The sequence below is a fragment of the Miniopterus schreibersii genome, assembly GCF_964146895.1.
Source record: "Miniopterus schreibersii genome assembly, chromosome: 11".
In the NCBI taxonomy this organism is placed as follows: Eukaryota; Metazoa; Chordata; class Mammalia; order Chiroptera; family Miniopteridae; genus Miniopterus; species Miniopterus schreibersii.
The window spans coordinates 24,187,846-24,200,268 of NC_138111.1; the positions used below are offsets into that span (position 1 = coordinate 24,187,846).

The 12,423-nt window shown below is 50.0% G+C and overlaps 1 protein-coding gene across 2 annotated transcripts in view; it reads right to left on the reverse strand.

Moving 5' to 3' along the window:
- Positions 1-12,423, reverse strand: part of COL15A1 (collagen type XV alpha 1 chain) — a 93,627-nt gene that overhangs the window by 17,023 nt on the left and 64,181 nt on the right. For both annotated transcript variants that reach the window (XM_081150619.1, XM_081150618.1), the window contains exons 21-29: positions 11,121-11,156; positions 9,845-9,907; positions 7,461-7,529; positions 7,315-7,350; positions 4,705-4,758; positions 4,545-4,604; positions 3,039-3,107; positions 2,895-2,936; positions 338-383 (exon numbers count right to left, since the gene is read on the reverse strand). In XM_081150619.1, coding sequence (XP_081006745.1) covers positions 338-383; positions 2,895-2,936; positions 3,039-3,107; positions 4,545-4,604; positions 4,705-4,758; positions 7,315-7,350; positions 7,461-7,529; positions 9,845-9,907; positions 11,121-11,156 — 475 coding nt within the window. The remainder of the gene's footprint in view (positions 1-337; positions 384-2,894; positions 2,937-3,038; positions 3,108-4,544; positions 4,605-4,704; positions 4,759-7,314; positions 7,351-7,460; positions 7,530-9,844; positions 9,908-11,120; positions 11,157-12,423) is intronic.

Below are 12,423 nucleotides of genomic sequence, written 5' to 3' on the forward strand. Positions count from 1 at the left end.
CCTGCCTCAGCCCAGTGTGTGGGACAGCACCAAGCAAGGACAAAGTATCAGTGCATGCTTTATGAACAAACTAACAAACAAATGGAGAAATGGAGTGTTTCCTGCTAACTGGGAGTCTCAGCCAAGATGTGTAGAACAGATAGGTGGGTGACAAAACCAAACAGAAATGCCCAGTCCCACAGCCTTTGCTCAGCTGTGAGCCCCCCTCCTAACACATGCAGCCAGGTCTTCCTGACTACCTAGTCTAAGCCCGTGGGCAAACAGAAACCTCCCCAACAGAGACACGAGGGTCTGGGAATATCCCAGAGAAACGTAGGGTGAAGAAGGCAGTGTGTACCGTGAAAGGTGATGAGTTCTGAATTCCCAGGATGAGCGGTACCAACCTGGAGAGAGAAAAAGGCAAGTCATACACTGTAAACCCTGTCCCCATGTTTGCATGCACAGGTAGCCACTGTCCCCTGTCCCAGGGGTGGCCATGGGGGGCAGGAGGAGCAATGTCATGGAGTCAGGCCTCCTGGCCAAACTCTGCAAAGGGGAAGCACAAAGCTTTAAGACAATAAATGGTGGCAGTGTTGGTTTGGCCAACCATGAGTATTCTTGACCTTTCTTTTATTTAGTTAGTTATTTTTTGCTTTCTTTTTTATTGTTGAAATATTACAGATGTCCCCCATTTCCCTTCTTACCCCCTTCCACCCATCTCCCACCCCTCCCCAGGCCCTCGCCTGTCCATTGTCTGTGTCCAGGGTCTTGATTCACGTGAGAGGTCAAGTATTCAAGCTAGTGATGTGCCCAGCTGCAAAGCTGGGCTGCCATTAGTTTGACTGAGGGTAGTGGTAATTAACAAGGGGGGGGGGTAGTCATTACATTGGGAGGGCTATTCTGGACTCCATATTAAGTGCCTGAGGTCTGGAATCCAAGCTGTCCTAGATCATGTCCTCTCCCAGTTTGCTCCCAGATTCCTGCATTTCTTTACCTATTGAAACAGAGCTACCTGCAACCATGCCTTTTAATAATCCACCTTCATCCTTTCCCCAGTTGATATGTGGCGTCAGAAAGATCCCTCTGGAGCCAGGATTCCCCTACACTTTTGGGTGGAGGGTCACAGGCTGCTCAGGGGTCGCTGACAGAAGATAGGGGAGGGGAGGGGAATCTTCCGGGAAAAATGTTTCTGGGTTGAGGCTGAAGGCAGCAGCACCAAGCTGATACCTTGCAGCTCTGCTGATCAAGTCCCTCTACTCCAGGAGTGAGCTGAAAATCATGATGGTTGGAAAGGGGCTGCATTTCGAAAGGGCTTCAGAAATGCTCGATGTGAAAGGAAGCATTTCTTTTTCAAGTGTCCATTTTGAGAGCTGGTCAAGAAATGTCGATGGCCCAGCCCCCATGGTGTCCAGCAGCATGAAATAAAAAACTCAGCAAACGTGCTCAGCTCTCATCTTTGGCTTCTGTTAAGTAACCAAAGACCATGGTTACTGCAAAGGGTCCTAGTCCAGGTCATGGTCACTGCAGTAGCATTTTTTATAGTACTCTCAAGTGTGTCGAGTGCTATCCCATGATCGGTCCATTAGAAGCCTGGAATCATGTTATCTAGGAGGCCCTCTCGGCACTAACTCACGGCGGGACCTGGAGTAGGCCTTTGCCTCTCTGGGCTGCAGTCTCCCTTTCTGTACCACAGGAGGTGGGATGCAGCCATCACTCTGGAGGGGTCCAGAGTGATATTTTATGTTTCCCTTCAGGTCATCGACATAAACATGACCTGGGTTGCTCTTTTCCTCACGTAGATCTGGGAGCCAGCAGGCCCCCTGGTCACCTTATACAGGGAGGTCCTGTCCTCCGCCTTCTAGGCCAGAGTTCCCAAGTCCTGGGCTGCAGACTTGGGTGCCTCATGGATTAGATATGGACAGTGTCTAGGCAAACACACAGCCAAACTACATCATTTTAGAGCCTCTGACCCAAGCCTCAACACCATCCCAACAGGAATCAATTATGAACCCACTTCAAGGAATCTTTTAAAAAATTAATTAATTTATTTTTAAAAGAATCCTTCTAAATTGTAATTTGTAAGCTCCTGAGAACAGAGGCAACCCCTGTCTAGTTCACTCTGTGTCCCCAGGGCCTAGTGGAGTGCTTGGCATTCGGTAAGTACTCAGTTAATATTGTTGAATGAATAAGAGAATGATTATGCACAGTCCCATGACTAATGCTTGTGCACAGGGAGAGGCCCACCTTCCTGGGTTTCCCCACAGAAACAGGATTCTCCTAACGCTGCTGAGACCTCAGGGACGGTGCCACTGACTAGCTGGGTGACCAGTCATGTGCCTGACCCCTCAAGGTCACAATGCCTGTTCCTGCTGCCTGGTGGTCAGGGGACCTAAGTAATAGTCCCAGTACTGTCAGTTCCATGACCTTGGAAAAGTCAGTGAGCTTGTCTGAGTCACAGTTTGCTGCCTCGTTATAAGGAGAGAGAACCCTGCCTCTCAGACTGTGTGCTGTGCGGTAATATAACTGAAAAGGACAGCACATGGTCAGTTAGAGATTTTAGCCCAAAGTTGCCAATGCAAAAATCACTGCTGGAATTGATATTTTTCCCCATCTTTATTTTTAAGATGTCTATTTTCCCTTATTATACTGCTCCAAGCATGAATCTAATATAGTTACGATAATAAAAGACACTGCTTTTTGATTGTGTATGCACCCTTAGAAGATCCAGCTGTTTCATTGTCACAGTCTGTTATCTAGAAGCTTCTAGTCACTTAAGGGTCTATATGTAAGTGATACAAGACATCAAAGAGGACACTGATGGATAGAAAAGGCTCAAGACAAAGACTGATCATCTTCTCTGAGTTGCTTTCTATGCCGAAACCTGCTCTTTATGGCAGTCACCATATGCTACGTACCGGTGTCTTGCAGTGTGGCCGGGGCGGTATGGGGAAGACAGCCTGTGGAAATTGAGAACAGACAAGTGAGGCCATCAGGACATCTGACTCAGGCTTACGTCAGTTTGGTGCCTGCCCCCAATGAAGGTTTCTCCCTGCACTTACTCCTTTGATGTTAATCACAGCTCCAGGTGGGCCAGGGGGGCCTGGAGGACCAGGTAAGCCAGGTGGGCCCTGAAGGAAGAAAGGCCATTCCTGAGTTCAGGATCCTGTCCCCAAGTTTTAGGGACACAACGAGGAAAGGAGTGTCCTCTAAAGCCGACTAATTTCTCCCATGAGTTAGCCAGTCCCTTCTACAGAGCACATCTACATATGTGACCTCATTGCATCTTCACAACTACCCATGGGGAAGATAGTAGAGCAACAAGTACTGTCTCTGGTTTACAAATGGAGATAATGAGGCCCAGAGAGGGGAAGCGACCTGCTCAAGCAACTTATGGCAGAACTGAGATTGGAACCCAGATTCTCACTCCAAGAGCAGTGCTCGGCCGATGCTGAGTCCACCACTTTTCTATTAGCACATCTCTAGTATGGAGCAACACATGAGGTGGGGGGTCCTTCATGCTACATGGTACCTCGGAGAGTGGCTCATAAATGCAAAACTCAAGGCAAAACTCTTGCTAGGTAGCAGAGTCATTTTCAAAGCCAGGTCAGCCTGGCCTTAATACCATGCAATGTTTTCTCCTCTAAGCCTGGGTACCAAGCAGGATGTTGTGGCTCTGGCCGCAGGCATGAGGAGCCCAGCCCATTCTGAAGTTACACTGATATCCTAAGGGAAGGCATCAGTGTCTACTTCTCCTAGTAGCTCCAGCAGACCTGATGACGGTGAGTTAGTTCCCCAATGCTTCAGTAAAACGGCTTTTCTGGGTTTCTGGACATACGGAGCAGAGGCAGTGTGGTGCAAATAGAAGCAGCAATGGACTTAGAGCTGCATTTGCATCTTAGCTCGGTGACTTTCAGTGAGTCCCTTAACTTGTATAGGCCAGAGTTTCCTTGTGTGCAAAACAAGGACCTCACTGAATATTTCTCAGGATAGTTATTATCAAGACTATTGTCCTTAAAAGCACTTTGCACAGTGCTTGACATATAGCAGGTGCTCAATAACATTGGCTTCCTTATTCTAGACCCTGGACCCTGTTGATGTCCCCAGTATCTGCCATCCTGTGAGGCCCCACTTAAGTAGCTGATCTACCTTTGCTAATTGCTCACAAGGGTTTACTGAGCCCCTGGTGACGTGCAAAATCCCCAAGACTGTGTAACAGAGGGAAGACCGGGTATCACCCAAGTCAGAAGACCTGGGATTTGAAACCAGGTGTCCTGAGTATGCGCACCTGGCAGTCTCCCACCCTCTCTCTGGGGTCCAGACAAGGAAGCTTATGCTCCATTCCACTCAAGTGCTTTGGTGGCAGAAACCCTCCTGAGAGTGAGCTGGAGGACAGAGTTGGGCTGGAGGACATTTGGAAGTGGCAGTGGGGGAAGAAGGAAAACATTCCTGAACATCCTGTCCATAAGCCTTGCTCACTGGACCCAGCACTCTCTCACCCATCCTCTGGACACTGGCCTGGGGGCTCTGTCCCCAGGGTGGTGTGGGGCAGGGGCTGTGGCACTCACCGACATCATGATCCCTCGATCTCCTTTGGCGCCCTTGAAGCCATTCAGTCCTGGGCGACCCTGAAACCCACAGAAGACGCCTTAGTAAACCCACTGCCCACCGGCCAGCCTGGCCCACGTGTCCTCTCTCACATCCAGTCCAAGGAACACCAACACCTACAGGTCGTCCAGGGAGGCCAAATTCTCCTTTGTGTCCTGGTGGTCCTTTGGGCCCCTAGAAGCAAAACAAATATCAACCAGATCAGAAAAGAACAGAAACTCAAGGGCCAAGGAGATGGGGGAGCACCCCCTGCCATTGTGGTGAACCACCAACCGGAGGAAGGAGGGCAAGGAGCAAGTATCCACCTGCCTGGCTCCTTGCCTCCTGGCCTCTCTATGGTCTGCTGGAACCATTTGCTCAACCCACCCCCACCCCCTCCCGTAAGCTCTACGCCATCCCAGACTTTGTACCCAACCCTCGCAGACAGTCAGGCTAATGAAGGAACCCAGGTAGCCAGATGCTTAGAACGTGGACATTTGCCCGGGGTCTTATGTCCCAGGGCTCTCCATAGCCCCCACTGGAATAATGCAACCCTGCCTCACCCCTCATGCCAGCCCGTCCCGATAACCTGTTCCAGGATCTGGTTTCTGCCATGTCCCTACCTGTCCCCAAGGAACAGAGTCTTGGTACCCCAGTTCTCCTGGGCCCTTTTTATTCAAGGGCTGGCTTTCTATGTCCACTGCCCTGTTCCAACCTCCTGCAGGAACCCTCTTGCCTCCTGGCATCCGGGATGCATGCAATGCACCACCTCTTTCCAGAACAAGCTCTACCTCCAGGCCATATTTTCCCACTCCTGCAGTCTGCCCTGTCTCCCAGGGGAATGACTGGCTTACATCTGGGGCCCTTCTTCCTGCTGCCATTAACATAGATAGTCATGCCCTGGAAAATGGCAATTAAAGACTCAGTTGAAACAGGCCCTGTGTGTAAAGGACCCAGCCCATGTTACTCTTAGGGAAAGAAAAGCAAGGACAGAAGGAATTAACAGGACACAGGATACCAGGTGGCATGTTCTAGTGCAGAGTTCCTCAATCATCAGTGTGCATTGGTGTCACCTGGGATCTTGTCAAACACAGATCCTGTAGGTCCTGGGTGGGGCCTTATTAGAAGCTCTGCATTTCTAACAAGCTCCCAGCTGGTGCTGATGCTGCTGATTCATGGGCATGAGTAACAGGGCTCTAGTGAGTTTGTAAGGGAAGTATAAGCTACACTAGTCATCAGGGCCACAGCTGGCCCACATGGCACCTTTATGCAAATTAGAAAGTGCCCCCTGAACTGCCTTGCTTGGCAAGCTGTGCACAAGCTGGGCTGTGGTGGCAACAACTTCCATGGCCATCTGCAGCGGACTGTGGCCAGCCCTGCTAACTACTGGTGTTTCCCATGGTATTGGATGTTTAGTTAAGTGGTTAACCAGTAACACAAGACTCTCCCAGTGTGCCTTAGCTCTCGGCTACTCCTCTCCAGGGCATCCATTCTGCCTGATGTAAGGGACGAAAGGCCTCAGAAGGTCCTATAAAAAAATTCACCATGGATGTTATGGGCCATTCATCAAGGACACATGCCTGTTAGAACAATGTGAGTTTCTTTCTCCCCAGGCCTGAGATCCAGCTTTGACCAAACAAACCCTATGTGCAATTCTCCAGCCTAAAAGGTTGCAGAGGAATGAAGGTGCTTATTGGAGGCAGTGGGGTGTGATGGGAAAAATCTGGACAATCAGTCTGACAGGCTGGGTTTAAATCCCTGCTGTGCCACTTATAAGCTGAGTGACAATGGGCAAGTTACCTAATCTCTTTGACCTCAGTTTTCTGGTCTATAAAATGGGGGTTCTGATATTCCTCTCTGAGGGTGGTGAGGATGCAATGAATGAGCTGTGTGAAGTATCAGTACAGAGCCTGACACATAGCGAATGTTCTGCACCTGAACTTTCTTTGTTCTTTGGGGAGAGAAAAAAGGGAAGTTTAGGGTTCATCCTGGGGAGAACTCGTAGCTTAAAAACTGTTCAGCGGCCTAAATGGGTTATAGATTCCTAGAGAAGTAAAGCAATAAGGGCGCTACCATGTCATCTGGTACTAACGCACACCCTCACTTACAGACGGGAAAACAGAAGCCCAGACAGAGAACAGGACTAGGCCTCACAGCAAATGAGCAGCAGATTTACACCCAGAATCCACAAAGCCCAAAAGCTATCTTCTGGGGTTCCTTTGAGGGGTTCCCTGGGCAGTGACAATCTTTAGCTGGCAAGACCTGTGATATAACCATGAGTGTTCACCACTATCCAGTTCTCCTCTCCTTTCTGGTCACACAGCTAAGCCCCACCCACCCCCAGGCATCTGAGTTCTGGCCAGAAGAATGTGCTAGAAGTGATGTTCATTATCTTCCATGATCTATTCCCTCTCCTCAACGTTGGCCTACCAGCTAGAAGATGCCAGCGTGGCCCTGAATCCACAAGATGGCAGAGCCACAGGTTGTAAGCATCCTGGATCCCTGAGTCACTTCTTGGAGGGACCACGCCCAACTAGGAACAACTACAGTGGACTTTATGAGTGAGCACCAAGCTGCTGTTGTGTGAAGCAACTGAGATTTTCATTTAATTGCAGTTAGTCTACTCTAACATGCACATTTTGCCATGTCCTTCTTACTTTCACAACTGGGCCAACTCGGTCTAATTGAGCTAAAGTATGAGAAATGCTTCAAGCCCCAGTCCAGGCCCAGCTGAGAGACGCTCTGGCTTACCATCGGTCCTGGGGCTCCGTGCATTCCAGGTTCACCCTAAAACAGGGAGATACGGACTGGTCACTCAGAAGAACACAGTTTGTGGCAGAAACAGGGATGAGATACCAAAGAGGGTGTGTGCCTTCAGGGTCTGGTGACATAATTACCTTCTCCCCCCTCAGCCTTTCCAGAGGAATGTCCCCCGTCAGGATGGCGCCCGGCTCTCCCTTCTCGCCCTGCAATTCAGAGAACCTTTCAATGAAGTTGGGCTCCTCCTCGCCACCAGAGGCTCACCAAAGACTCTCAGTCCCACTGCCATGATTCCTGTTGCCTTCATCCCACCCCTCCAACCCCACTGCTTGGCTCAGACATGACTTTTGCTACAGTACTGTAATACCCTCCTAAGGGTATTCCATTCTCTGAGCTCTTCCCTCCCTGCACTGTGACAGGCCGGGGTACTGCCAGCCGCTCCAGGGCTCCCACTGCTGACAGATCGGCATCCTCACTCTCTAGGAATCAGCCCCACAAGGTCCTTCCCACCTCGTGCTGCACAGCATCCCCCGGGAACCTCTGGTTCCTAATGTATTTCATGGCTTGCTTTCCTAACAACTCGACTTGAGATCTGTTCCCACCAAGAATCTTTATTCTTGTTAAAAGTCTGAAATTGGGAGAGAGATGAAGGTATAAACACTAGAGGCCTCTCTCAGCAAAGGCCCCTGTGTCTCCATCTGGAACTTTGCCTCCAAACTCCAGGCTCCTGTGCAAACTGGACCAGGCAAAGCTTCTCAGTTGTTGGGAAACAGGGGAGATGGGCCGATGGGTCACAGGGACACAGGATCTTGTCCTCAGCAGAGCCATCGACTAAACCAAAGGCTTCCAAGAAGATACGTGTCCCAAGAAAAGGCCAGATAGAGGAACGTTCTATATCACTCTGAGGTTTTGGCCCCAGATTTCCATGCTGGCTCCTGGGGAGCTGAGCAGGACCATGTTCAAGTCTCCCTTCAGTGGGGCCAGAAGCAGCCAAAGCAAGCAGAGCAGCCTCTTCTCTCTGTCCCCCTAAGCCCACAGCTGATATTAGGATCTTACCACTCCGCTGGTGAGGAAAGGCAGTCCTGAGCACGCCAGCAGCAGGAAAGCAAGTACAAAAGCATTAGAGGCAGAGCAGGAGAAAGTGAGTTTTCTGTTAGGACTGGAGCAGAGCTGCCTGGGTGCCCAACCCAGTTTTCAAAGTGGCGGGGGGTTGGGGATGGGAGGGATGCCATGAAGGTCCCTCTATATCCTTCTGACCTCATCACATAGGTAACAGAGTGTTTGAAGCAAGAGCCGCTCTTGCTTGACCAGGCCCCTTCCCAAGCCAGAGCTGCCCTGGATCCATCCCACCTCCATAGGTCCCTGGCAGCAAAAATATCCCAACACATCACCCCTTGTGGTGCCAAACTTAGACCCCTTTGCTCTGCACACTGAACCCTCCACCTCTTGGGATTGTGTCCAACAGACACTGGAGGCTCCTCCTTGGGGCTGGTGTGGAATGGTAGGGGGAAGGAGGAAAGAGAAACCTGACAGTCCCTAACCATCCCTCCTCTTAGAGACACCCCACCCTCCTTGACTCCCCAAGGCAGGCTCAGGGGTTGCTCTCACTGGCTTTGCACAGATTTCCATTACTGCAATGGCCACTTTTTCTGTTTGCTTTTTGCATGTCTAGTCCTTTTATCTTATTTCTATATCCCTCGTTCCCAGTACAGGAATCTGACTGGCACACCTTAGGGAATGGATAGAAGATGGATGAGTCCATAAATGGATGGATGAATAAATGCATCCACTCCAGAGTCTTTGTAGTCTGTTTATGGATGTCACTTCTCCCCTTATCTATAAACACCAACTGGGAAGTTAATCCTCTGAGGCACATGTGCAGGGTTCAGAGGTCAGTTCAGTGCTCTGAAAGTTCCCAGGACACGCTCTGCATGCCAAATATTTATCCCAAAGATTCTGCACCAAGACCGCCATTAATTATACATTCTTTGATCCAAAAAAATCTTTTGAGTGCCATTTGTGTACCGGGCTCTGTGCTAAGTACTGGAGCTACAGAAAAGGAACTGGCTGAGTTCTCCCCTTAGGGAATGCACACTCTCATGGGGGTGCCCAACGGGCAGTTAGACAAAGCAGAGCTCATGTGGTAACAGCGTTCAAGGGAGTGTTGGTTGAGTTCTTTTGCAAACTCTGATGAAAATCAATTTCTCCACCCACAACCCACCTTCACCCTGGGGAAACCTTGAGATTATGAAAGTTGACAGCTGAAGAGTGGTTGCTAATAGATATGGAGTTTCTTTTGGGCAAGATGAAAATGTTCTCAAAGTAGGGAGTGGCGATGGCTGCACAACCATATGAATATACTAAAAAAAAATCAATGAATTTTACAATGTAAAGGGGTGGATTTTATGGCATGTGAATTATACCTCAAATTTAAAAAAAGTTAACAGCTACTTTCAACCAATTTGAAATGTTTAGTAAATTCTGGAGCATGACCCCACCCAGACATCTGGGCCCCTCTTACCTGTTCCCCTTTGAGTCCTGGAAATCCAGGCACACCAGTGTCACCTTTTGGTCCTCTCGGGCCCTAGAAGGAATCATTAAAGGGTATTTTGTTGTTTGTTAAGATTTAGGTGCCTTACCTAAACAGAAGTATTTTTTTTCAAAAATTAGAAGAATAGAGAGTGGAAGGTAGAAGTCACGAAGAATCATATTTTCCTGATTTTAAGTGGTTTAGAGATTGCGGTCTGGTGGAAAGAAGGCAGCACTGGATGTTAGGAGGCCTAGGGGCCCCATGTCTCTTTGAAGTTTGGTTTCCTCCAATGGGCACTCTGGGAACAGCCTGGTCCTGCTGCCTCTGCCTCTCCCTGGGTCCTCCTGTAGCCTGCCTCTCCCCACTGTTCACTTTCCATGACTCCCACCCCTGCTTTGGCTCCCCATTACCTGTGGGATGGTATCCAGACCTCCCAGCCAGCCTCGTCACCTGACCTCCCACTCCCCCCAACCCCTGGGAGTGAGCCTTCTCTCTCACCCTCTCTGCTCTCCCTGCTGCTTTGCACTTCTGTTCATGCCATTCCTCCTGCATGAATGCCCATCTACCCCTTTGCAGGGCAAACTCTGCACACCCCATCAAAGGTAACTTTTTCTCAACGCCATCAGATACTTACTATCTGTGACAATGACTCACATAGCCAGACAAACACTATTGCTATTTGGCTTTTCACAAGTTCCTGTCTTGTCTTCTGTGTTAAAGGGTGCGATACCCATTAGAGCACTTTCTACACAGAAATGCACTTTCACCTTCTGTGGTGGAAACCCCAGAGGGTGGGGCACACAGACTATTAATTATTGGATGCCTGGTCTATGCTTCCCCTCCCCCAGCCTCCACTGCCACCACCCTCTCTCTGTAGGAACTTTATCTACTGTATCTATTTGAAATGCTTGACTTCTCCACTCACATTCACAGGAAGCCAACCACTGGCTGGCCCTTGGGTAGAGAGAGACGAGCAAGACCTAACCCTCCATAAGATGGCCACAGTGCATTTGAGGAAAAAAGACAAGAACACAAATAACTGTTACTCGGGGCGAGAAAGGACAACAGCAGAAGTGAAAGTGAAGCTCTATGGGACTGAACGGAGGGAAGGCTCACTCCGGGGGGGGTGGGCAATGAGGAAAGGTTACATGAACAAGGTGGCTCTAGAGCTTGGTCATGCAGATGGAGAAGAGCATTCTAGGTGGAAGGAAAAGAAGAGCACAGCTCTGGGGCACAGGGGGAAGGAAGATGCTACTGTGGTACTTACTGGAAACCCTGGCGGCCCAGGCACGCCGTCCGGGCCCTGTGACATGACAAAGACAAAGCAGGTGGTTTAGGGGCAGCATTTCCAGGACCAGCAGGAGCACAGCACCTCCGGGCCCAGCACCTTCCAAAGGCTTAAGCAAGTTCCCGCACTTGGGGCTCATGGTCCATTTTGCAGAAGGATGCTGAGGCCCGGGACCAGGCAGAGTCATGCAGCTGGTCAGTGGCAGAGCCAGGAACTGCACCCAGGAGCCCAGAGGCCCCGCCCTGTAAGTGGCTGCCTCCTCCTTTGTGAAATCACTCAGCATCCGAAATCTCACTTGACTTCCACAAGTACTTGCAGAAAACAGGTTCCTAAACTCTGAGGAGCCAAAGGGTGTTCTGGGACGTTTGGAGGTGGAAGTAGGAGCATGTGGGTGAGACTCAGGTTTTTTCCCTAGGTAGGGGTGAAAATTTTAAAGGATCAGTCATTTTAAAGGCCCTGGGACACAGTGAGCTTGAGGTGCGCTCCACATGGTGCCAGGACTCTTCTTCCTGCCAGCCCAGATACCCACATAGCTATTAAAGGCATATGAGTTTGGCAAGATGTATATATATACAGAGAGATAACCGGATGGCAACAAAGTTTATCAATATACTGTATACACAGCAGGTAGAAAAGCATGAGGACAATGGCTGGGAGTTGAGTCCTCCCAGGGAGGGAACTGCCTCTGGGTAGGAAAATCCTGACCCTGCATTAGGGATGAAGGGACCCCCTGAGGGCCCGGATTTGCTACAGAGGACAGGGGTTGGGGAGGAAGAGGGTTCTAGGGGCGGGGGCATGGCAATGCAGGCAGGCAAGGCCCAGGGCCTCTTCGAATGGAGATGCTGAATCTTCAACTTTAGGCTGTGTTTTGCTTTAGTACCAACCCACTAACACCCTAAACCTCCAATAGTCTGGGGAAAACCAAGACCCTCTGTGAACTGACTGTTGCTTATTAGCTGGTTTGCTTTAGGGTTTGATTATTGGGGTGTTTTGGATGATTTTAGTAGAAATCAAGGAGAGGGGACCCCATTGGATATAGTACAGAGGAGACAGTGCAATGACCTGCCAAAGGAGGTCACTCGGGAGCAGGAGAAACCAGCTGCAGAGGAACCTCCCAGATGTTTGCAGAAGCCCCGGGGAGGGCACCGAATGGTGGGGGTTCAGGCCAACCTCAATGGGGACTGCAGGACTGGGTGGCCCAGCAGACATCTGGGCTGCACAGCTGTGGAAGTATAAGCCTCAATCTCCATGTCAGCTTTGCCACAGTTCATGCCCACAGCCT